This window comes from Notolepis coatsorum (genome assembly GCF_963971535.1).
Source record: "Notolepis coatsorum genome assembly, chromosome: 2".
Classification (NCBI taxonomy): Eukaryota; Metazoa; Chordata; class Actinopteri; order Aulopiformes; family Paralepididae; genus Notolepis; species Notolepis coatsorum.
Window position 1 is genome coordinate 101,963,111 of NC_140166.1, and position 27,799 is coordinate 101,990,909.

Here is a 27,799-nt window from a genome sequence, read left to right on the forward strand (position 1 = left end):
AGTAGCCTACTTGCGGGCCCAAGAAGAGGGGGGAGAGATCTACACAGCATTTGTCCTCGCCCGCTCGAGAATAGCCCCACGCAAGCAACAATCTATCCCACGTCTAGAGCTCTGCGCAGCCCTAGCCGGAGCGCACCTAGCCACGCTCATCCAACGTGAGCTCACCATACCGGTGTCTAGAACAATCCTGTGGTCAGATTCCACAACAGTACTCGCCTGGATCAAATCGGACTCATGCAAGTACAAAGTCTTCGTGGGAGTCAGAGTCACCGAGATTCAAGACTTAACCGAAGAGTTAACCGGAGAAACAGAGTGGCGCTACGTTGATACAAAACAGAACCCAGCTGACGTCATCACCCGGGGAATGCCCCTAGATGACCTCCCCCGTCGCAATGTCTACAGTGACGGCCCAGCATTCCTAAAGCTCCCGGAAGGAGAGTGGCCCACGCCTATCCCGAGGGAAGCCAGTCAAGAGGAGGCTGAGAATAAGAAACCTATGTTCTGTGGATTGAGCACTGTTATCTCCGCAGACCCCAACATAGATGATTGCACTACCATAGAGAGTGCACAACAAAGGACATTCCTACTGCACTACCTACCGTCTCTACAGACCCGCCAGAAGTGGGTAAAGGAGAGAGACAATTTGACAGAAGGAACAGTCGTCATGATTGTTGATCAATCACTGCCCAGAGCTATGTGGCCGGCCGGCTGCGTAAGCAAAGTGATCACCGGTGCCGACGGCAAGGTCCGAGCAGCTGAAGTGCTTGTCCAGGGTCGCACTTACACCCGTCCCGTGGCGAGGCTCATAGAACTGCCCCGACTCCCAGACACAATCGATGATGACCATGACCCTATAACCCTATGACTTTGTGAAGTTGACTGACCCCTACAGCAAACCCTTATGTGTAAATAGACAACGCGATTAATCTGTCTCTGCTTAACTGATTAGGTCTGGGACCAATCAGGGGCTGTTGTGAAGGGCCAGATTAAACCGAATATATATATTTATTTATATATATATATTTAATTGTATTTGTATATTCTCTAATATTCCCTGATATCCCTTGTATATTCCTTGTACAATATGCATTGAATATCCATTCTAGCCTACTGAACATCCCATAATAGTCTCCATTATACTATTGGTCGAGACCTTGGTGCCAGGCTGCCATACCCCCCAGACCCAGTTCAAACGTACCGCTCAACATGTACGAACAAGTCCTAGTTCCGCGTAGGAATCTGGCTACCGCACCACTAATGGTACTATTTGTTCATAGTGCGTATATATACTGCGCTACTAAAGTAGGACTTCCCTTTTAGTCCAGTTTCTTACCCTCCAATAGAGTGACAGACGTAAAGCCTCCCCGCGACGCCACGTGTGGGAGTAAGGCCAAGTTCGGCCTACCATCGGTATTGAGACATCGTGTATATTAATATTTGAATAGTCATATTTGGCACTATATCGTCGAGTTGGACGTAGTCTATTAAGCTAATAATAGTCTATTCATATGTAGTGCTTCGTGCGGTGAGAATACTATCGTAGTCAGTACCCCCATCGTTTCGGGTAGAACTGGCTGCTTATCCAGGGTGGCCGACCCTATGTGAGGCTGCACCCGAGGAGCCCCAGAGCCGACGAGCGAGTGGACCTGCATACCGGATTATTCTACCGACGACAGCCCGCCTTCCCAGGCACGGATTATGCTTTGTATACAGTGATTATTCTATGGATAAAGACCAACACTGCCGTGTGTTGGAAACCCCCCCCCCGGAGAGGACGACAGGTGAGGAGACGCTCTACACGACGAGGTCGCTTCACGTCTCTCCATCGTGGACCGGAGGAAGCCGGCCCACAGAGAGTCCAACTGCTTTCATCTGTGGATCGAGGATCGCTGAGGCACCGAGCCGCACAACCGTGGGTTCTCCCAGGATACCCTCGGCCAGACGGATACAGCCAGACTCTACCCCCCCCCCCCCCTTCTCCAGTTGTCTTACAAGCGACCGGAATTCCCCCCTAGTGTATCCAGTTCTATAATCATTAAAGTATCATTGCTATTATTCCTTAAATATTCCAGGTTGTATATTTACCGCCTGCGCCACCAGAGATTGGACGTTCTCTATTGATATACCAACGAATACTCATTTGCCATAAAAGTGCATCCTATTTCAAATCATAAATGTAATTAAGTGATTGCTCTACATACCTTTTGCTATGTATTAATTATTATTAAACGCAGACTTTCGACTTGGTACATTTGTGTTGGATCGTTTCATCTACGTGGGAGTGTTTACCATAATTATTTATGCCTAGTACTGGGTGGCCAGAGTCTAAAGTACAAGAGGTAGTGGTAGTAAGTATCATATCTAACAATACAGTCAGGGAATTGTACCCCTCAGTTACAGTAACATTAAGAAGATGAAGAAGATAACTTTTATTGTCAATGTACCCAAGCAATTGAAATTTGTCTTTTTGCATATCCCTCCTAGTTACATATACACACAGTCCCTCACACATATGTATTTCATCAGACAGGCCAGAGTGCAGGGTTGCCTGCAGTGCAGCACCCCTGGAGCAGTTTTGGGGTTCAGTGCCTTGCTCAAGGGTGCGTAAGCAAGATGGTGGGCACCATAGATTACACCCTTCAGTCCCCAGCTGGAATACACCCGCCTGTCAGTGGCAGGGATTGAACCAGCAACCTTTCGGTTACTGGCTGGCCTCTTTACCTCTAGACCAGCGGTTCTCAAACTACGGGTCGCGACCCAAAGTGGGGTCACGGGTAGGTGACAGTGCGCAAAAAGAAAAAGATCAAGCGAAAATCCGACGAGCCCAACTCAGACCGAGTTTTCTACCTGGCAACTGTGTGTATTTGCCATGTCTCGCCCCTTCATCAACAGAGGCCACACAGTATTCCAATACACATCTCACTACATCCTGCGCAGGACAGGTATAATCATGGATCGCAAAGTGCTGCGAGCGTGCGTGATGGCACATATGAGGGCTGCCGAACGTTTAGGATTACACATCTCACTTAGGGCTGGGCGATATAACGATAACGATAAATATCGCGATATATTTTAATAATCTATATCGAATATCGAAATTAAAAAAAAATCGAAAAATCTTTTTTTTTTTTTTTTTTTTTTTACCTGCAACAGGGCAGTTTTAAAACCAGAGACAGTGGACAGACTTGTCTTTCTTGCCTGCAACTTAAAGTAATGGCTTTGCTTGTCCAAATGACAATACTGACCAAATTCAGATTTCTTTTTCTCTTGTCCATTTATTTTGTTTGCTTTCTAATTTAAAATACATTTTGAAACCGTCTGTACACAGTAGGCTATGTGTGCTAGCAGAACTAGACTCCAGTCACGAGTCACAGTGCACATGTGCGGTGGTTTGTCCACCAAAAAAGCGCCAAAAGATCGAAAATAAACTAGCAGAGCCAGAACTGTTCAACTCCTCTGGAGCCACAGCCAGCAGAGAAGCCGGTTTACTTTAGCTTTTAAACCAGCTGCAGCCTGAGAACTGGAGTGTGAGGGGATGTAACACTAAAGATGGCGGCAATGACAAAGAATTGCTGCAAAATAAACATACAGCTGTTGTTAAAAAAAAAAAAAAAAAAGCATTTTTTTTTTTTTTTTTTTTATTGTTTTTATACTTATAACAATTCGATAATTATCGATATCGAGAAATAAAATAAAATTATCATATCGTTATCGCGATATGATTTTTTTCCATATCGCCCAGCCCTAATCTCACTACAGGTATATAGTCACGGAGGCCACATCTGGCCTCAATAGGTTGAATCTGGGACTACAAGGTCGGGACACAGACCTGTTTGGACTCACAGCTAAAATGGAGAGCTGGATTAAAAAACTCAGTGGCACTCTTGTGGCACTCCAAAATCATCAGCAGAGATTTCAGGGTGTTTACTCTGCTTGATGTTTTTTTTGGAGGAACAGAATGTAGCACAAAATTATTTGAAGCCCATCATCTGTAGCCACATAGAAGGGCTCATTGAACAATCATTTCATTGATAACATTGTGCTGTAATTTCATTTTCTAATACATATGCATGATCAAGTTCAACAATGTGTGCTTTTACTTTGATATTCCTTATTTCCACATCGAGATGACTAGCTGTTCCGATACCATTTTTTCCTTCCCGATCTGATTCCGATACCTAAGCTTTGGGTATCGGCCGATACCGATACTGATCCGATACCAGTGCATACATTTAAAAAAAAGAAATTATATTATATAAATTATAAAACTTTTATTTTTTGCTACAGATACTGTTTTATATATACTGTTTTTTAGTAATAACTAGAAAATAATGGTATTTATTCAACAACAGGTGATTGTATAGATTAGTATTAGTATCATTAATTGACAACTATGCTCAATGAGTTCACCCACGGAAAGGTTGTTGGGATATTGGTTCCGCACGGACGTTATACGTTGTTGCACTTGCTATCCAGTCTGCAGAGGCTCTGGCTAGTAGTAGCGTGTATGTTGTGATTTTCTATGCAAAATAAATCACGCCTCAGACTCTTATCCTTTGGCACTAAAAGCTAAACATTGTCACCGGTATGGCTGTCCGCAACATGTCATTAATTGCGTGCGAGAGGTCGATCAGCGACGACACGTTAGCCACGTTAACGTGAGCTAGATGGAAATAATGTAACGTTACTGCCAGTAACTTACTGGTGAAAAAGTGATTTACCTTGGAATTTACCTTTGCCAACTTGCTGTACTTTGCTTGCAGGTCTGCAGCCATTATTGCTGGATTATGAATAGCCCCAACTTTAGCCAAGGTAACGTTAAGCTAAAACGAGCTTTTCAGCTAGCGCAGGGGTGGCCAACCAGTCAGAGACTAAGAGCCACAAAAAAATTACTGTGGTACCACAAAGAGCCACACCATATACCAGCGTTTCTCAACCTTTTTTTTCAGTCACGGCACCCTTCATGTGTTTATAGGTCTCACCCTCTGGCCTCTGAAGTTGCTAATGTCTTTTTTATTTGGGCCTCACAGGGTTAAAAGTACCCTGTGAGACCCACGGTTGCAAAATTACAAAATCACTTTTAGCCATTTAAAAAAACAATGTTTATTTAAAAAATGTTAAAGGGGAACTATTTTACTATTTCTTTCACTATTTGGGCACTTTTACACAATTCCTGTGAGTCTATGGAACACCTAGGTTTTTTAAAAAAAAAATGCATTGTTTTGTATTTCTAATCAAGTACTAAAAACCGCATTTTTCTATCTTAAGCCGTTTTGAGGCTGGGCTCCAACCACTGTGTGGCCTGGTGCCAACTGCCACATCAACTGCCACAGTGCCACATTATTATGCAGCTGAGAAATCTCTGACATCACAGATATGCACATTTTCAGATGACTCAGTTCAGTGAGGGTGAATATTGTGAGAGGAGAATTGGAAGAATTCGCCAATATGAGAATTAGAGACATATATCCTATTAATATAAGTCCACATAGCTAAGAAACAATGGTAAACACTGAAAAAAGCCATTTATAAGATAGTTCCCCTTTAAGCACATGTATAGTCAATTGGTCCTGTTGTTCAGCCTCACAATGCTATTTGATAGTAAATGTGTTTATATGTCCCACCCTCTGGCCTCTGAAGTTGCTAATTTCTTTTTAATTTGGGCCTCACAGGGTTACCTCTTAAGCCCGAGATATACAGTAAAAGTGTATATTTTCAGCATTATGTTTGTTTACCAATTATTTTAACTGTTATTAGTGAAATATAAGATTATAGAAATCTCAGGGCATTGAGTCGGAAACCGGCGCATATTGACAGGAGGAAGTGGCACAGCCAAAAGTGAGTGTAGTCTTTTGAAGGAAGAGACTCAGGGCTTTCAAATTTCGAAAAACTACCCTACCCAGCTCACACCAGCCCCTGTCAATCATCCGACTTCTGGATTTACTTTTTAATTTCTCTTATTTTTTGGGATTATCTCCCACAAACCTGAACGTTATTGCCATACAACAGAACGCAGTTAGTTTCTCTACCTTTCTGTGAACGTCTTGCAAAAAACGGTGTTGCAATATGATGAAAATGGTGGAGAAATTTACATTATAAAAAAGATGGAAATTCAGTACTGTATCTACAAAACCTTCTGTTTAATCATCTTCCCTTTATTCATTTGCTTAGATTTTTCAGGTCTGGTCAATTTTAGCATGGTGTTATTTACAGTCAAAGATAATTTTTTTTTTTAAATAGAATTGATATTCTCCTTTGGTTCATTACAATTTACTCAAGCCTAGTAACAGACACACTATTTCTGACACTGATCCATATATGTCCCTAGATTCAGATACCAAGAACATGCAAATGGACCATTTAAAAAAAAATTGTAAATGTTTATTCTACGTCCTTATGGAATGAGTGACATAAAAAAAAAAAAGTAAAAAAAAAAAAAGGTAAAAAAAAAAAAAAAAAAAAAAAAATTATTTTTTTTTATGGATGGAAGAGCCGCACATTGACGGGCAAAGAGCCGCATGCGGCTCGCGAGCCGCGGGTTGGCCACCCCTGAGCTAGCGCTTCAGCTAATGCTAATAACACCAGCAAGCGAACACATCAGAGCTCCCCGTCAACACCGCTCTGTCGGGACGATGGCATTTAAAAAAGTATCTGCTGTTAAAATGACAAACAGCATTGACACTTTAATTGACGGTCGATTAAAAACACGTTTGTTTTATAATGCTCACTCTCAGCAGGAGGATACCGCACGTGTTGTTGATAAATTACGTCATATGGGATCGGAGGGTAGACTTGGACGTGTACTCGCCGATACCGATACCAGCATTTTAGGCTGTATCGGAGGCATTTCCTATACTGGTATGAGTATCGGAACAACTCTAGAAATGACGTGATACATTAAGTGTGGGGTCGCCAAAAGAAATCCTAAATAAAATGGGGTTGTGGTATAAAAAGGTTTGAGAACCCCTGCTCTAGACCATCCTGCCTCCCCGGATATGGACACTATATGTGTGTTTATGTGTTTTACACAGTGTCTCTCACCTGAAGCTGCTGGCCCAGGCCACAGACAGGTGTGGCAGGAAGGAGGTACAACGCGGCAGGCCGCTCCCATCGCTGGCCGTAATGATGTCATAGAGGGCTCGCGGGAGGAGCACGGAGGGGGGGCGACTTACCCCACGCGCCCAGGAGCAGCTCTGACGAGGGGACGGGGTGCGGGGGGATGAGGAGTCGGAGGAGGTGGACTTGGAGGGCCGGCGGTAGGACTGCAGAGGGGGTTGGGGGTGAGGCACGGCGTTAGGCTGCGGTGGAGGCGGGGGCAGGGACTGGGGGTATGTATGGAGGGGCTGGGGCACGGCTGGGGGTAGGGAGGAGTCTGTGACGGGTCTCCTTGGGGGGTTGGGGGGTTCCGGGGTTCCGCTCTCTGGGAAGGACTGGAGGGGGTGGCCAGACAAGGGAGGGGAGTCACCCAGGGCAGACAGAGCTGAAGGGAAAGGGAGATATGGATGAAATATTGAGGGGAGAGAAGTGAGAGAAGGAAGGAGAGGGAGAGAAAGAGAGGAAGGTAGAGTGAGAAAAAAAAAAGTGAATATAAATTTTGATTTGAGTATGAAACAAAAGATTCCTAGAAATATGTGTGTTGTGACCGAAACCATGTGGAATGTGTGTTGTGACCGAAACCATGTGGAATTTATGTTGTGTGTGTAGTTTGAGCATGTTGTATGTGTGTATGTTTCCCCTCACCGTTCTCCTGGCCCTCCTCCTCATTGTCGGTGCTGCTCAGTTTGTCGGCGTCGCTCTCCAACGGGTCACTTCCTGTTCCGACGTCGTGTGGGGGTCGCGACCCCTGAGACTCTGCCCTCACCAGGTAGGCGGCCAATCCCAGCTCCTGCTCCAGCGTGGTGCGCTGAAGGTAGGAGGAGCTTATCACCCGCAGGTCACAGTACTTCAATGACCTGTGGGGAGAAACATAATTCATGTGTATTAACTCTATATGTATGTATATGTATTAACTCCAGCCAAACTGCCATTTCACCTCAAGCTTCCCTTTAAAGGTAGAATGCTGTCAAACAGTGACCTCTAGACAAAAGAGCCCCGCTTGGTATTACACTTTGTTTACATGTCTGTTGTGGTCTGATGTGTGGGATGGAGTTGAGTGGGGATAGAGGAGGGGTTGTTATTGCTGGCCTCAACTCAGGCTTTGCCAAGAGAGGTCTGGAGAAATTCACACAATAATAAGTTATAGCGATAATATATACATGTATTATTTAATATAATGTGTAGTTATAATATTATATATAGCTATGTATAGCAACTTATTGTACTATCAATTTCTCCAGACCTCTCTTTGCAGAGCTTGAGGTGTGTGTGTCTGTGCGTGTGTATGCATGCATCTGTCTGTCTGTCTTTGTATGTGTTTGCCTGTGTGTGTGTGTGTGTGTGTGTGTGTGTGTGTGTGTGTGTGTGTGTGTGTGTGTGTGTGTGTGTGTGTGTGTGTGTGTGTGTGTGTGTGTACCTGGGTAAGGACTCTCCCAGGGGTTCAGGTCCAGTCAGTATGAGGATACATGGCAGGGCCTCCAGCTCCAGGTATGTTTGAGGAACCCACTCGGACTCCTGGACCTTCAGCCACATCTGGAAGACACAGCCGTGGTGTGTGTGTGAGTCTATGTGCAGTGTGATCACTTTAGCTATCCAGAAAGTCAGGAAAGTACACCCTAGAATATATGTTATAGACACTATGGTGACGAAAAAAGAAATTGTGTCTGATTTATAAAATTGCTGCCCGCCTGAATTAAATTGGCCTAAATGGGTTTGATAGCCTAGCGTGGCCTGTCGTAGCTAGCTTTGTGTAGCATAGTCCGGTGAGGCAGCTAACAGGCTTTACAGGCGGTGAATATATAGTCCACATAAAGACAAACCGGTAGGTAGTGGGCAGCTGGGAAGCAGATTTGACTCTGCAGTGTGTATGTAAAGATGAATGGGGCTCCTGATGTTTTGACTCTGTAATGTGTATGTAAAGATGAATTTATCTGTTGATGACCATAGTGGATTATTTGATCATTGTTGAGGCCAAATGATTGTATTCAAGACATTTAGAATGAACTAGGATGTAGCTGTCCACAAATACTGTACAGTATGTAGCCAGTCCTTGTCTTATGTTGCCATCTGGTGGTCACTGGTGGTATTGCTATGTGAGATAAAAAAAAGTGCGAAATGTACAATGCATGACAATGTCAACTTAGTTAGCTGACTTAGGTTTACCCATTGAACGGGTCACCTTAGCCATCATCGCAATAATTGCCACTCTGGGAGATTTGGTGGGGAGCCGCTAGCTTTGTGTGCCACAACTAGATTTTGGATCAATCTGTATCAGCATCAAATGTTATGCTTTTATTTACAGTTAAAGTAATCAGAAAAGTGTAGCAATTGTGCTAATGTGTGCTAATGCAAAATTAATTGTCATAGGGGCAATCAGAACAAATGTGGCATGATTCAACACTAAATCACCTGAAATCCACAAAAATCAACACTCTTTAAATGCTTAAAAAAATTTATGATATGGTTGGCCCCTACAACTCCCATCTCATTTAGCTTTTGCGGTGACCAAATCTTTGTTGATGACTGCCAGTGATTATCAGAAAAACAAATTAAGCATTCCAGTGTCACTTGCTTTTTAGATGACTCTCAAAAAGAAAAAACATGCTAAACGAGTTGCGGGGGAATCCGAAGGCGTAACATTCTTTTGTAAAACCATCCTCATTTAGAAACGAAAAGTGCAAATTTTTGTTGATTTCAAAAGGATTCCCAAGGAGGAAAAGAAAACGGGAAAGATGATTTCAAATAGTCTCAAACCTTGATCCTGTGGCTGAAACAGGGGGCGATACTGAGGCCTGCTCTGGGGTTTCCCAGGACGATCTCGAAGCTCTCGTCCAGCCCCAGTCTCCTCCTCACGTCAGCCAGCCTCCGCTGAGCCCACGCCCCTAGAGCCAACGAGGGGATCCGCAGCAGCACCATGTGGCCGTGGCGGGCGGGACACCGCTGGGCGGCGGTGAGCAGGGATTGGACGATCTCCAGGGTCTCGACGGAGGTGTGCTTGTGGAGGTTGTGGTGGCCGCCGGTGACGCGGCCAGACGCTGCCATCAGAGCGAGGCAGTAGTGTTGGATCAAAACGGTGGTCCGTATGACCGCACTGTGGAGCTTAGGGAACCTGGAGGATACAGTGGTAAGGATGGGTCTGAGTCAGTAGTGTTGGATCAGAACGGTGGTCCGTATGAGCGCACTGTGGAGCTTAGGGAACCTGGAGGATACAGTGTATGGTAAGGATGGGGCTGAGTAATCCATTACTTGAGTACTCGGCGTTACAACTGAACTCGAGTGGTTTCTGAGAGTGCTAGATTTTTTTTATATATTTTTTTAATTTAGTTACTACCAAATATTTTTGCTACTGAAACTGAAATCTCGCTCTCAAATCTCGCTCTGAAATCTCACTCTGAAACTCTGCAAGGCGTGAATTGTTGCAGGAAGACTACAACTGGAAGCTGTGGAGCGTGGAGAGCTAACTTCCTCCTATTAGAGGCCAAAATTTCACTTGTCGGTGCCACTCAGGGTGAATAAACGTACATAAAAAATTTTCAACGATCTATGTCTGTAGATGATATTTTGGTATGATAGCCATTCCAGAGTGGTAGCTTTATCATAATTATCAAGTCATGAAGTATACCCAGTAGGGGTGTAACGGTACACAAAATCCACGGTTCTGTACGTACCTCGGTTTTGAAGTAACGGTTCGGTATTTTTTCGGGGGGGGGGGGGGGGGGGGCGATACCAGTGCATACATTAAAAAAAATAAAATCTTTAAAAACATATAAATTATACGTTTTTTTTTATTTATTTTTTTATATATACAGCTACTGTTTTATATATACTGTTTTTTTTAGTAATAACTAGAAAGTAATGGTATTTATTCAACAACAGGTGATTGCTTAATGATACTAATACAAATCTATATGAGTATGGGGCTGCAGCACTGCAGATATACCCTACTCCAATGATCCACACACGGACATTACACGGTGTTGCACTCGCTACCCAGTGGCTCTGCAGATATACCCTACTCAGTCTACAAGGCTCCGTTGAAGTAGCACAGAGGATCTGTTGTGATTTTTGCACAATAAATATTCAACATTCTCTTTTGAGACTCCGCCTCAGACTCTTATCATTTGGCACTAAAAGCTAAACATTGTCACCGATATGGCTGTCCGCAACATGTCATTAATTGTGTACGCGAGGTGGTTCAGTGACGACTCTAACGTGAGCTAGGTTAGCTAGCATGAGCTACCGAGAGATGGAAAGACTGTAACTTTACTGGTGAAAATGTGATTTACGTTGGAATACTCCTTTGCCAACTTGCTGTACTTTGCTTGCAGGTCTGCAGCCATTATTGCTGGATTATGAATAGCCCCAACTTTAGCCAAGGTAACGTTATGGCTAAACCTTTAACGGTCGGTTAAACACGTTTGTTTTATAATGCTCACAGCAGACCGCAGTGTTGTTGATAAATACGTGGGGCCGGGGGGATTTAAGTTCTGCAAAAAAAGTTTCAATATTTCATATTTTCGTCATGGTATTCACATTTCACCCACGGAGTCTTGGGTGATGCTGTCTGGGCCATCACAACTCTGCAACGCTTCAATACCTCCACCTGGTGGCCGATCGGCGAGTTGCCAAAACCGGAAGTGCCCAGACCGGAAGTGCCCGTCCCCTATTTTCGTCCGGCCACTCGTTATCGCTCCCGAGACTCAATCCAGACACCGTGGATATCGATCCGTTGCCATAACTCAATAAACAACATGATTTGGACGTATATTAGTATTATACAAACCAGAACTGGATCACCTCGATCAACATCACATAACTGGGCTCTGTTTGCGCCAGTGTGATCGCCCAACGGTAAGAGGAGGCTGAAATTACTTTCAGCGTTTTTGTTTATTATTATCCATACAAACTGCTCTGATCTATATATCACCCATACTACATAAATGATTTAACGTCGGCCACGGAATTATAAACGACCCCCCCCCCCTCCGTTCACCCCGCAGATGATAAGTCATAACGTCTAGGACCATGTACAGTTGAAATTTTAATATAACGTTGATCGGTATCAAACTGCATTTGATCATCTAATATATGCATTTAGGCCTATATCTCACGTTCTATGAAATACTGCAGAAAACGATAAAAACATATTTATACTCTAGATGGTATTTTAGTATGAATGTGTGAATGAAAAAGTAAAACGTTCCTACATCCTGAACGATAGATAATTGATGTTGAATGGGCCATAGTAATGTCAATTTAGCAATACAATTTAAAAAGTTATAGCCCTGCAAAGAAGGTGAACATCTCCATAGACAAATAGCGCTGGCGGAGGATGGTTTAGGATGGATATAAGCCCGGCAGAGAATGGGTTAAAGGGGACTATGTCATCTTTCATTCAAGCTAAGATGTGAATCTTTCTAACCAATATAGAGGTCACTGGAGCTCTTTGAACAGTCAACAACACACATTTTTACACGATTTTCGCCTAAATGATATACTATCATTTAGCCTTGTGTCATCTAGGATCAACAGAGACACAGCATTTTTGCTCAGTTATCTTAGCATTATTTATAAGATAAAAACAACAACAACAGTCTAATCATAACAACCTGTCGGCCACTTTGTCAATTTACAGACATGCCGTTCCAGGAGAGGAGAGACCTGCTGCAGACATGCAAACACCATCCTCGCTACACCACATACAGCTACATGTATGTCCACATTCCACACTACTTTAGGAGGTGTTCCTCTCCACACACCTGCCTACCACTAGGCCATGCTGCCTGACGGACATCTGTACTGAGCACAGCTTTCTAGTTAGCTATAAGTCCAGAATTCCATGTTTTCCATTCGCGTGTGGGTGCATGTGTGTGTGTGTGTGCGTGCATGTGTGTGTGTGTGTGTGTCCCACCTGTCTTCCAGTGCGGAGGTCATGGTTTCAAAGGAGCTGTCATATCGCAGTAGAGGCAGGCTGTTCCCTGAGCGGGTCAACTCCAGAAGCTCTGATACGCCAAAGTACCGTGTTCGCTCATGGTACAAGTCCACGTCCTATCACACACACACACACACACACACACACACACACACACACACACACACACACACACACACACACACACACACACACACACACACACACACACACACACACACACACACACACACACACACACACAGTCAGTCATTTGTTTTGTTGCATGTAGTAGTTTCTCAATTGTGTCCATGTATCTGCTGTGTCTGGGTTTCACACCTAAGCCTGCCGCGATAAGCAATAAATCGATTAATCGGCGCGATAATTAAAATGAATGCAATGATTTTGACGGGGCGCGATTAATTGCTATTTGCGCGTTTGTTTTAATGAGGCGGAACCAGTACCCCTTGTCAGTCACTCTCCGTGTGGGGAGGCGGGCCGCTGGCCTTACTACAGAGCACAGCACGGGAGCTCCGTGGGGCAACGCCACATAGCTTAACTACATTTCTCAATAGTGTTGCTCCTTTTAACCAAGTAGCGTTCTTTGTAGTGTAACATTAGCTATTTTTAGACCCAAGTAGTTACTCGCTACTGCCCGGAGAAACTGGACTGCTAAATAAAGATTAAAGATCTAGCGTTGACGCTATCCAATGCTAACAACATTAGCTAAATAGCTAACAAACAAAATACAACGTATAGCATAGCTACAACACAGAATAACGTTAATACAAGTGCATGCGTCATTGTTTACAATGAACGGGTGGGGCTGGTCAAAGGACTGGACACGGGGACAAGTTAAACATGAATTAATTTATTATAACAGGTAGTTTCGAGTCGTGCTGCAGTGCCTACGCACCACAGCTATTCTATTATATACGGCTTTGACGCTTCCTCCTCATCCTCTGCAAGACCTCTTTCTTTCACCTCCGAAACATCACTAAACTCCGCCCCTCACTCACCCTGGCAGATTCCGAGAAACTCGTCCACGCTTTTGTTTCCTCCAGGCTGGACTATTGCAATGCACTCCTCATCGGGATCCCTAGTAAAAGCATTAAAAAACTGCAAACCATCCAGAATGTCGCTGCTAGGATCCTGATGAGGGTGCGCAAATATGATCACATCACCCCCACCCTCAGATCCCTTCACTGGCTCCCCGTGGAACACAGGCTTGAGTACAAGGTGTCCCTCCTCACGGTGGTGCCCCTGCCTATCTCAAGGAACTCCTCACCCCCCAGTCCTCCTCACGTTCCCTCCGCTCCGGCACAGCCTACCTCCTCAAAGCCCCCAAGACTAAGCTGCACACCATCGCGCCTTCTGCTCTGCCGCACCCAGACTTTGGAATGCTCTCCCCATCCACCTGAGAGCACCACAATCCGTCGAGGCTTTTAAAAGGGGCCTAAAAACATTTCTTTTTAACAAGGCTTTTGCCTGAATTTTCTTTTACTTTTACTTCTATTCATTTTATTATTATTTTTATTTTATTTTACTCTTAGGTTCTTCCATTTCACTGGTTGTTAGTCTTTTTAATTGTTTTTATTAATTTTAAATTGTTTTATTCATTTAACTTTTGTCTATATCTCCTGTAGCACTCTGAGATTCTCACGAATATAAAGTGCGGTACAAATTGAATCCATTATTATTATTATTATTATTATTATTATTATTATTATTATTATTAGTAGCTGCATCTAACGTTAGTAGCTAACGTTAAAACTAACCTAAAGTTAGTTGTTCACCAACAATCTCAACATTTGTTTTATCATTAGCTCAAAAACACAGAACCGGACGAGACAAGTTGTCGGCTCAATACGTTCTGCTAGGCAGCTAGGATAATAACAACAATACTTCCGGTCGGACCGGTGGGTGGGTTTCAAAATAAAAGTCTAAAACACCGGAAAAGACGGAGCGATGGGCTTCAAAATAAAAGTCTAAAACACCGGAAAAGACGGAGCGGTGGGCTTCAAAATAAAAGTCTAAAACACAGGAAAATACGTTTATTTTGTACAGCGTTTTCCTCCACGAGTACTCGAGTACATCATGTGATCAATCGATCTGGATTATTTTTGCCCATCCATAGTTTATCCTGTGCTGAAGTCTCCATTCCAATAGAGATAGTATATATTTAGGTGTTTATTTTATTTATTACGTTTCCAGTTTTTTCCTCACACTTTATTAACATTTTGTACATGGTACCGCAAGGTACATTAATAATACATGTACATGTTAAAAGGATGACACAAAAAGCCAGACAGAGGGCTTGTTTCCAGTTTCAGTTTGTTTCATAATAAACAATCAAACTGAGCATTTTTTTATTTAGGATATTTAAAATGTCTTCCAATGTTAAATAAAGGTTTATTGCACTTTGAAACGGTTTCCTTGCATTATTATGCTATTATTATATTAGTAAAAAAAAATAAAAAGGTTAATTGAAAACTTTTGGGAAATAAATTTCTCCAAAAAAAAATTCTCTAACCGGTCGCAATAATATCGCTTATCGCGATATTTTCGGGGGCAATTAATCGCCCAGCAAAATGTGTTATCGTGGCAGGCCTAATTGTTGTATTGTCTGATCAGGCTACCATATATTAGTGTACTACTAACACAGTCTACTATATGAAGTCATGTTTTAGCCTGCTATTCCAAACAAGCAGAAAATGAAACGTGTTTGGTGCAGTCAAAGATACTCAAATAAAGAAGATAAGGGATGGGATGAGAATGGAACAGTTCCTGCCTTCTAAGAGGGAATGAATCGCAAGGATTACTGTAACTTTGAGATTACACACTAGTAGGGTTGATCCCTATTAGTCGATTAGTCGACTAATCGGTCGAAAGGAGCCGTAGTCGACTGCCAACCTCTTAGTCGAATACAAAAAAATATATATAATAATATTATAAAAACTTAATTTTTTTATTTTTATCATCCTTTCCAAAAGAAAAGAGGTCTAGAAGCGTGGCTAACTCTAATGGCACGCATACCAGAGGCTAAAACTATACATATGTAAAACAAGCATAATCATTTTGTAGAAATTCATAATGGATTTTTTTTTTTTTTTTATCTACTTTTTCTCCCCATTTTCTATTTTTCTCCCATCCCAATTTCGTATTATCCAATTCTACCCTCCCCTGTCTCGAATGTTGTTAGACCATGCCTCCCACTGGTCGGCTGCAATGTGGACCAAGCCTTGCATCACGTGTCCCCTCCGGTACACGAGGAGGCAGCTGTCGCATCTTTTCACCTGTAAAGCGCAATCTCTCAGTGGCGAGGAGTAACGCGTGGGAGGCTCACGCTGCCTCCGTTGCTTCCTGATTCTGCTGTACAGGCGCACCAACCGACCTGTAGGAGTAGCTGTCCACAACGTCCGATCCCCACCCACCGGCTTTCCCACCCCCTAATACTGCCAATTGTATTAGTATGAACGACCAGCCAAGCTGGTAGCAACGCAGAGAGCTGGGCTCGAACCCAGCATCTCCTGCGTTAGTGGCGAGCGCCTTGCCCACTGCGCCACTTAGCCGCCAATGGAGGTTATTTCTAACTCTGTTACATAAACAACAAAACACTGCTATTTCCGCAGGTTACTTTTTGCGGAAGCAGAGTATTTACACATGCAAGAACAATGTCTGACACATGGCCTGCTATGTGGTACATGTGTGAAAGCCAGGGCAACTCCAGGCAATGACGCCCACACCTGATTCTCTGGCCATTATCCAGAGTTTATGTGTGCATGCATGAGTAAAGGCATAAGTCAGTATAGACATGCAGCAGGGTTGGGATCAATTCTATTTCAATTCTAGTCAACAACAAAAAAACAGAAATGGTCTTTTACTTGCTGATGATAGAACATCCATTCTCATTTACTTTTCATTGGGTCGGATAATAAAACCTTTTCATGCCAAATATTTGTCAACATTTGAACTGAAAAGACAATCACAACCCTAGCAGTCATACAGGTACAGTAACATCTTATCAAGGTTATTATAGTTTTGTATTTTTTATTTGTTTTCATTTTCATTTTGTTTAAAATGTTTGTGTTCAATTCAGTTTAGTTACAGTTTCCAGAGGGTTTGCTAGTTTAAGTTTAGTTTTTATTGTTTAAAAAATTTTCGTTTTAGTTTAGTTTTTATAGGTTTTAGTATTAGTTTTAGTTTTTCTTTGGGGGATGTTGTAATATGGGGGCTATTTGTCATTGGCAAGATTTAAGAAGTTCAGAATAGGTATTGTGTAACACAAACACATCACTTTATGAAGACAATTGACTCACAGTTACATAGACATGCCAGTCTCAATGAACATATGCACCAATGTATCTTCACACTGGTTTTGATGAAATTAAGACTAAAACTAAAGATATTTCTTAATTTTTTATCCACTTTTTCTCCTATTTTCTTATTTTTCCTCCCATCCCAATTTCGTGATTCCAATTCTTCCCTCCCCTGTCTTGAACGTTGCTAGACTATGCCTCCCACTGGTCGGCTGTAGTGAGGATAGAAGCCTTGCATCACGTGTCCCCTCCGGTACACGAGGAGGCAGCCTGTCGCATCTTTTCACCAGACAGCTCGAACTCTCAGTGGCGAGGAGTAACGCGTGGGAGGCTCACGCTGCCCCCGATACTTCCTGTTTCTGCTGTACAGGCGTCACCCAACCGACCTGTAGGAGTCGCTGTCCACAGCGTCCAATCCCCACCCACCGGCTTTCCGACCCTCTAACACTGCCAATTGTGTTAGTATGACGGCCGGCCAAGCCGGTAGCAACGCCGAGAGCTGGGCTCGATACCAGCATCTTCTGCGTTAGTGGCGAGCACCTTGCCCACTGCGCCACTCAGCCGCCTAACTAAAGATATTTCTGTATATTCTTATTTATTTTAATTAATTATGTAACTACACAATTACAATTGTGTCAGCCCATTCTCAAGAATCGCTCATCTGATGGACTCAACACTGCACTCTCTTCGGTCCTCAGCAACGCATGTGTGAAGTGGATCGGATGAATGGTTTTGGAGATGCAAAGGAGAGACACAGATGCAGAACGACACACAGACAGACAGGGATTCCCTCCTTTATAGTTAGATATTAACATTAAATGGAATCTTACGTTGTTAAAAGCTGAGGGCCAGTGGATCTCGTTGTACGGGCTGATGCGGGTGTTCTGGGTCTGCAGGGCGAAGGGGAACGAGGTGACATGGAGAGTCAGGATGTTGGAGGCCTCTGTGATCTGTCTGGAGTTCAGTAGCTGGTCCACCATACCCAGGTCGCTGTCTGCAGCACCAGACACCCCACTGGAACACACAGATGGATGGATGGATGGATGGATGGATGGATGGATGGATGGATGGATGGATGGATGGATGGATGGATTGGATGGATGGATGGATGGATGGATGGATGGATGGATGGATGGATGGATGGATGGATGGATGGATGGATGGATGGATGGATGGATGGATAGATGGATAGATTTGAAATGTGTTGTGTAGCCTGACTACAACATTTAAGGAGGGGAGGACGGAGGGCCAACAGAGGGCACTATCCCCCAACTGTTGTTAAAAAAAGACAATTTAAAACAGATGATAATGATATCATGTAGACAGTGAATCCTTACATCCATACTTTTGGAAGCCTAATTATATTTAGCCCAATATTAGAGCATGGATGACATGGCATGAACTTAATATTCGGCATACCTCCCAGCCATACACAAACACACACGCACGCACGCACGCACGCACACACACACACACACACACACACACACACACACACACACACACACACACACACACACACACACACACACACACACCTACACACACACACACACACACACACACACACACACACACACACACACACACACACACACACACACACACACACACACACACACAGGCCTACCTGCTGATGTCCCAGTGTGCGTGGTCATGCACCAGGATGTAGAGAGTGTATGAGTTGCAGTGGGCTTCCCGTATGAGGTCATCAATGCGTGCCCTGGCACCCTGGTCCATCTTCACCACGAAACGCTCTGCCTCCCGCTGGGAGACACATTCTTGCTCCAAACCCAGCTCCTGTACAACTCCTGGAAAGAGAGAGACAGGGGGGAGGAGTCACAACCACATCACACATACACAGTAACAGCAACGGTGTATTAAGCAGCCAGCAGGAACCCCTTCACTCAACAGCTAGCCTGACACTCCCAAGAGGAGAGGAGAGGAGAGGAGAGGAGAGGAGAGGAGAGGAGAGGAGAGGAGAGGAGAGGAGAGGAGAGGAGAGGAGAGGAGGAGAGGAGAGGAGAGGTGAGGAGATTATTACTATAACCCTTTCACTACCACACTACAGAAGGTTAACCCTTTCACTACCACACTACAGACGGGAACCGTATGTTTTGTAATTTGTCACAGTGAAAGGGTTAACCCTTTGGTAGTGTGGTAGTGAAAGGGTTAAAGTACATAAATAAGGACATAAATACAAGAATTCAAGATGAGTGTCTGACCAGAGGTCCAGAGGTGGAGGACAGTCTGTTGGAAGGTGACCTGGGAAGGGGGGACACAGATGAGGAAGCTGACCCTGTCGAAGGAGCCCAGGTCCAGGTTCTGCGTGCTGGAGTCAGCGATGGCGCACACGTGGGACAGCAGCTTCCTGGCCACCGCCAGCTGGATGGGACGCACCTCGCGCCACTCCACGCGGTACTCTGGTGAGAACACACAGAGAGATGGGGGAAGAGTGAGCACTTAAGAACATAGCAAGTTCATCACTGCACTATGCTAAATATACTGATTTGGACGATTATCAAATATCTCTGCCCAAAGAGTGGAAGTAAACTAACCATTGGTACTTATTCTCATATTATCTTTCCTTAACATATTGAAGAAATAATCTTATATTAATTGTTCCCACTATCCTTTTTGGCCTACTTTACAAATGTCTAGCCATGTTTATTCACTGTATCCGCAGAAACAATGATGAACACAGCCATAAAGGTATGGTTTCAAAATGTATACAAGCTTAATATTTGGTTATTCAGTGGCTCGGTAGGTAGAGCAGTTGTCTGGTAATCCAGAGGTTCCTGATTCGATTCCTGCTCCTCCCGGGCAGCGTGTCGAAGTGTCCTTGAGCAAGACACTAAACCCCTAACTGCTCCCGATGAGCAGGTTGACTTGGCACCTTGCATGGTTGCCTCTGCCGTCGGTGTGTGAATGTGTGAGTGAATGGGTAAAATGTGAGTGTTACATCATAGTATTATGATTATTACATAATGTTATTATTATTATGATTAGTATACAATAATAAGGCACATATTAATATGGTAAAAAAGATTGGAGCTTTAATCAAGTCCAGCTGAAAGAGAGATTATGGACTAATTAACATTATTATTTTCAACAACAAAAAATTGGGATGCAAGTCATTCTCCATCAACTTTTCCAGGCCTGTGTGTTTGTTTCCATGTGTTTCCAGGCCTACGAAACAGGGACATGCCCTCCATTCAATCATTCAGTGTGTATGGATAGATGCCTTTCCTCACCAGAACACTTCTCCTTCGGGCTCAGAGCTCCGTCTTTGGGGCTGGGCGTGTGTCCTTCCTTGGGACTGTGGGAGTCTTTGAGACTAAGCACATGCGTGTCCTTGACGCTGTGCATGTCTTTGGGACTGTGTGTGTCTTTTGGGGGGCTGCTATCTCCAGACGAGTCTTGACTGCTAGACAAGGGGGAGGCCTGGCTGCTGTCCACCGCTGCAACATTATCCAGCAACGTCTCCACGTCCCCATCTGAGAAATAAAGGATAGAAGAATGATTACACTTGCATTAATAGTGTCAAACACACACATAGATACACACAGCAATACAAGGACAGACACACATACTCACGCACACACCCATGCAAACGGTTGTATAAAGTTGTGTTACATTGAAGCCACTTGTGTTGTACTTAGTACTTTAAAACGTTGTACTTAAGATGTACTTAAATATATTGAAATTATACTTTTGATACTAAACATGTGCTTTGAATTAGTACAGAAAAGTACCAAAAATACATGGCAAGTATAATCTCAGAAAAGTACATATGGGTACAAATAAAAGAATAAAGGTGTGTAAAAACTATTTTAACACACCTAATATACTAACAATATACTTTAAGTACAGACAATAAATGTACTTGGGATATCAATGCAACCTTTGAGATGATAATAATAATGGCTGCATTTCTATAGCACTCTCCTATAGTACAAGTACTGCTCAAATCACTTGACAGTTACTTCTCAGTATGGGTGGCCCCAGTGGAAATCAAATATCTAATGGTGGCAGTGTTAGTGATAGCCGCAGAGTGCCAAGCACTTAATGCACTGAGTTATACACAGGACCACACAGATCTGATCACAGATCAGCCTGAATGTACTAACTGTCAGGTCAGGACGCTCCCAATGCAGCCTTTGTTTTATTGTGGTCTGATGATGATCCAGAACACATTCCTAGGTGCATTGGGATCAGAATGTAATCCAATGTGTATTTCGGTCCAAACCCTTGTCTCTAAACGGGTAAACTGAGCAAAACAACTGGGTTTGATGGTTCTTAAAATACTTAAAAAACGTAATAAACTCAGCCGCAGGTGATGCAGACATTTCTGGGACAATCGTGGACACAGGACACCCATACGAAAATTAACTACAAGAAAAGTAAAACCTATAGTATACCTATATTAGTAACCTATAGTTTTTTTCATACACACAATGAATTTACCAAATAAATATTGTAGTTTTATAGTATTCTTGTGTTTTGTTTTTTCAAACACACTTTATATTTGCTACAGAAATACTATACTAATTCAGCATAGTATTTCTATAGTGGCATATTCTAGAAATGTCTGGTGAATCACTATAGTATACCTGTGATTTCCCATAGAAATATTACATATACTGTTGTGCCTATCTATAGTAATTCACTATAGTACTTCTATAGTAATTGGTGTGTACGAAAAATCTCACATCAAAATAATATAGAAATTGACAGGTAAACACACAACCATATTTTTCATACATTGTGGAGACTTTCTATAGACTTACATTCATTCCATAACACCGTACCCACCAAAACCGTAAAACAACTACATACCTAACCCTAACCTTAACCTAAGCCTAAACCTTAAAATAGCTCCTTTACTGGCCAATGTCCCCACAACGACATGCAAATGTTTGGTCACTTCTCTGGTCATAGTCTGTCTAACAAGAAGGTTCACTTTGCAGCCATCTTGATAACGGGGACTTACCCCTGTCTCTCTGAATGGGGAGTCATCTGTATCTAAGAATCTGTCATACATATCATTTTTCTTTCATATTTGAAGTCACTGGTCAATTACAGACAGCACAGAATGCTGGTCAAATATTTAAATTTTGTGATAGAAAGATCACATGCAGAGTCCTTAGTTACCATGACAAGCACTCACTACATGACTCCCCACCTTTTGGCAGAGATCATTCTTAATTTAAAACCTCTTTAAAACTCACATTTCACCTCAAGATGCAGTAAATTATCATTTCTATGATTATAATATAATATAATCACATCAAATTTTTTCTGAATATGTTTGTTTTGCAAGTAGTTTCATTGGGCCTCATTCATGAAGCGATATGAGAACAGATTTCATTCTCAACTAGCATTTCCTCTTATTTTGTTCTTACCTGGGATGTTTTCTTATTGTTGCTTTTCTCTCAGGCAAGACCAAATTATAAGAGTGGTCGAGAGCACTCTTACCCAGATAAGAAACTCTTACCCAGATGAGAAACATTTAAAAAAGCCTACCATTCATAATAATAATAATAATAATACATATGATTTATATAGCGCTTTTCCTAATTCTCAAAGACACTTTACAAAACAAACAATATAATACAATACAGTTTTAGTAGATAAAATAAAAACATATATAAATGGTGAGAGAGGAAGGAGTTCATGGGTTGAAAGCAAACCATTGGTCAATTGCCCCCAAATACAGTACCCCCAAATACGACTTTATAAACCCAGAACTTTTCAATTATTATTATTATTATTATAACTTATTGCGTGCGTTCTGCTTCTGAAATGGATTATATATTGCTCAGGGTTTCCCATTAATTACCTAACAATAAAATTGTTATTTAAAAAAAAAAAAAAACATTGAATGGCTGGGGTGCTTCGAGGAGAGGATTGGGAAGCACTAGTCTAGTCGATTTTGTGTTTTGACCACAAAGTTCATCATAGATCTAGCCTCTTTATTTTGCTCTCAAAGTGCACCAGATTGATGCATTTAACTTTAAAATGTACAAAAACAAAAAAAAGGGGGAAGCATGCCCCCGGACCCCCCTAGGGGGTCGGACATTCACCCCCCATAGTCTCTGAAAATCCGGTGGGAAACACTGCTGTTAGAACAGTTAGATGCTGGCTGCCCAGACCGTACGCATAGAACGCGTTTACAATCTCTCCTCTCCTCTCTTCTCTTCTCTGCTCCACACCTAAAGTTCTGAGCGGACTCTGAGTTTTAGCCACAGACATTTCAGAGAGAGATGACAGGTGACAGATCCGGTATTTCCGAACCTATAGGTTCGGAAATACTGGATCTGTCACCTGTCATCTCTCTCTGAAAGGAGAGAGCATATGATCAGCGGCATATATATATCAGCCAGTCGTTCAGTATTGAGAAAGCCTACTTTGCTGGAATGATTTATTTTGCACTATACAGTACAAGTAAGTATACTTATAAGTATAAGTACAAGTATAAGTCTTTATTTGTCATCAGATTAACACACACACACACATGCGATGAGCGACCCACAGGAACACACACACACACACATGCACTGAGTCGCAAGTCGTGAGACGTGTGTGTGTGTGTCATTTTGAGATCAGTCGCAAATCGCTTCCTGTTGAATATATCAGACAGGGATCAGATGCCGAACCACGGCTGTTTTACACACGCCTCATTCGCCTTATAAGGAGATGGTGGGCGTGTCTGTATGCAAATGAATTTCGCGCGAACGCGCTTTTGAGTTTAAGAATGAGTGGGATTCATCATGCAAATCTCCTGGGTAAGCACAGATTTCGACGTTAAGAACGGCTTGATGAATGTGGCGGTGGCTTTTCTTATTGTTCTCTTAACAGACAGGTAAGCAAGAATATAAGAAAAATAATAAGAGAGTATTGTTGAATGAGGCCCATTGTTGCCACCATCTTTAATGTTACAGATTTCTCCATTCAAAACTATTGCTGTGCTCTGTCTCCTCATTATATAGACTGCATCTGATTTAGTCCCCACAACAGTAGGAGAACAAGACACATAAACACACACACACACACCTGCTCCAAGGGAATTGCAGTAGTTTGTGAGCTCTTGGGCCAGGCCGGAGGACAACTGCTGGTCCATCTCTCTCAGCCCCTCACTGGGAGAGGACATGCTCTCTGCCAGGGTGCGGCACTGGTGTTGACCTGTCACACACACACACACACACACACACACACACACACACACACACACACACACACACACACACCCACACACACACACACACACACACACACAGAATTAGGATGCTTTTTTTTGGATCAACTTAACATTCCTGTGTGTGTCTTGAGGGAGCAGCACGGCAGAGAGAGACATGAAAAAGAGAGACAGAGAGCTAATTTTGGGTGGTAACGTGGGTGATAACGCGGATGGTAACACATGTGGTAACACGGGTAGTATCGTGCATTACTTGACATAGTAACTGTGATAATACTATTTAAATCCTATTAGTAGTGCGTTATATTACTGCTAAAAGTAATATATTACAGTAACTGCGTTACGCCCAAAAACAGCCACAGACATAGAGTAGTGATTTCTGTTGTTTTGTCATATGGACTATTATTGACCACATAAATATTATAGTGATTCACCATAATATTTCTGCAGTGGAATATTGTAGACATGTATGGTGAATCACTATAGTATACCTGTGGTTTTACCATAGAAATGCTGTTTCTCTTGTGATTTCCATGGATTCTCTGTGACTTTGTGAATACTATATACCGGTAGTTTATTTTTGTATGGGAACAAACAAACAAACAAACAAACAAACAAACAAACAAACAAACACACACACACACACACACACACACACACACACACACACACACACACACACACACACACACACACACACACACACAACACACACACACACACACACACACACACACACACACACACACACACATAGACCCCACCACACCGATCACCCTCACAAAAGCACTTTGGCCAGCCCCATCCCCAACAGACCTGTGACCACCACACAGGACTGCGTCTGCTGGCCCGGCACGGTGCAGATGACCACCACGTAGTTGGTGTTGGCCAGCAGTCCCTCCATCAGCCTGGTGAAGGTCTGGCTGAGGCCCTGGGCCAGAGAGGACAGCTGCTCCCCCAGCACCACCACTGCCTCCCCACAAGAGGAGGCTGCCAGCTGGGCCAGCCAGGGGAGCTGGCTGGGAGTCAGGGGCTGCAGGGACAGGTGCTGGGGCAAACCTGGCAATGAGGAGTGGGTCTGGGGGGGGGGAGAGAGAGAGAGAGAGAGAGAGAGAGAGAGAGAGAGAGAGAGAGAGAGAGAGAGAGAGAGAGAGAGATCAGAATCAATACTTCCATTTGTATAAATTACGCTAACTATCGAGGATAGTATTCCTGCCTGCAGAACCAATATTATATAACAGCCCCGCTCCCATTCGCTAACCAACTAATCAATGCTATGCAATGCTATGCAACATCAATGCAACGGGTGTTCAGATTAGATTTTGGTGAAAGGTACGCAACATTCTCGCAACACACTCTACAACACCCTCTGCAACATCTGCAACCATGTTGTGTTGCAGTCGCGTCGCATGTAGAGCCCTTAACACATAAAGAATGGAAAATCTAACCGAATCGTGACCTCAAAATCTAAATCTATATTGCATCTGAAAATGTGTGTATTGTTACACCCCTTGAAACCAGCCCTGCCTGAAGCCTAGTAAGCCTAACATCTCCCTTGGCCTGAAGCCTAGTAAGCCTAACATCTCCCTTGGCCTGAAGCCTAGTAAGCCTAACATCTCCCTTGGCCTGAAGCCTAGTAAGCCTAACATCTCCCTTGGCCTGAAGCCTAGTAAGCCTAACATCTCCCTTGGCCTGAAGCCTAGTAAGCCTAACATCTCCCTTGGCCTGAAGCCTAGTAAGCCTAACATCTCCCTTGGCCTGAAGCCTAGTAAGCCTAACATCTCCCTTGGCCTGAAGCCTAGTAAGCCTAACATCTCCCTTGGCCTGAAGCCTAGTAAGCCTAACATCTCCCTTGGCCTGAAGCCTAGTAAGCCTAACATCTCCTCCCTTTACCATGCAGTCCAACAGGATGAAAATACTATCTATATTATGATATTGTTGTTGGAAAAAAGGTTCTTCTGAATATTGTGATATGTATTTATTGTTATCCCCATATGGTCCAGCTCTACCTACCTCTAGTCCATAGTGTCTCCCAGGGCCAGGGGCTGAGGGCTGGGGCTGCTGGTACTGACGGATCTCACTCAAGTGAGACTCCCTCCAGGAGCGCATGAAGATCTGCTCCAAGTCCTCGATCAGAGGCACCTGGTCTGGGCCTGGTGAGGGGGAACACATAGTGGACACATGAAACACATTAAACATGTGAAACACATGAAACACATTAAACATGTGAAACACATGGAACACATGAAACACATGGAATACATGGAACACATGAAACACATGAAACACATGGAACACTTGGAACACTTGAAACACATGGAATACATGGAACACATGAAACACATGAAACACATGGAATACATGGAACTAGGGCTGTCAGTTTATCGCGTTAATTAGATTAATTAATTACACAGCAAATTATCGCGTTATGAAAATTAAGTCAAAATTAATTACAATAAAAAAAGTATTTTTTTAATGTTTTTTTTATAATTTTGTTTGTATCTCATTAATTCCATGAGAATGTAGAATACACATTTACAGACTTTTTTTTAATATGGTCCATTTGCATGTTCTTGGTATCTGATTCTAGGGACATCTATGAATCTCAGGGAATGTATTTCCAGTGTCAGAAATACTGTGGGCTAGATCCACAAAGAATGGATTGCACGGTGCAAGTTGCACCCTTACTTACAATTCATTATGAATTGAAAATGGGGGACCGGACCCTGATGTAAACAAGACGAAAGTCTTTCTCTGGTCTGCATGCCCTTAACAATTGTGTGTATTGAGCCGTACTGTATTGTACCCATTCTGCAATCTGTTAATAACATTTTCATTCAATCAATCAATCTGCGCGGTGATTGATTGAATGAAAATCTTATTAGACCTGTCTCAAACCCTGCCCCTTTTCTTGATCCTCCAATCACAGCTGTCGCTTACCTCTGACTTCCTCGTACAAACTTTGTTTGTACGAGGAAGTCAGAGGTAAGCGACAGCTGTGATTGGAGGATCAAGAAAAGAGGGCAGGGTTTTGAGACAGGTCCATTGTAATGAACCAAATGAGAATATCAATCAATTTAGTTTTATCTTTGACTGTGAATAACACCATGCTCAAATTGACCAGACCTGAAAAATCTAAGCAAATGAATAGATGGAAGATGATTAAACAGAAGGTTTTGTAGATACAGTACTGAATTCTGCCATCTGGACACATGCAATTTGAAATATGATTATAGAATATAGAATATCAGGCATAAAATGGTTATGCGATTAAAA

General features: G+C 43.0%; 1 protein-coding gene across 1 annotated transcript in view; it reads right to left on the minus strand.

The window, feature by feature from the left end:
* greb1 (growth regulating estrogen receptor binding 1) overlaps positions 1–27,799 on the minus strand; it is a gene marked incomplete at both ends in the record, with an annotated part of 95,252 nt that overhangs the window by 27,740 nt on the left and 39,713 nt on the right. The window contains 12 exons of the mRNA XM_084308262.1: positions 7,042–7,480; positions 7,741–7,952; positions 8,513–8,628; positions 9,850–10,204; positions 13,007–13,143; positions 18,156–18,339; positions 18,956–19,136; positions 19,551–19,748; positions 20,580–20,822; positions 24,382–24,510; positions 25,340–25,601; positions 26,537–26,676. Coding sequence (XP_084164388.1) covers positions 7,042–7,480; positions 7,741–7,952; positions 8,513–8,628; positions 9,850–10,204; positions 13,007–13,143; positions 18,156–18,339; positions 18,956–19,136; positions 19,551–19,748; positions 20,580–20,822; positions 24,382–24,510; positions 25,340–25,601; positions 26,537–26,676 — 2,596 coding nt within the window. The remainder of the gene's footprint in view (positions 1–7,041; positions 7,481–7,740; positions 7,953–8,512; positions 8,629–9,849; positions 10,205–13,006; positions 13,144–18,155; positions 18,340–18,955; positions 19,137–19,550; positions 19,749–20,579; positions 20,823–24,381; positions 24,511–25,339; positions 25,602–26,536; positions 26,677–27,799) is intronic.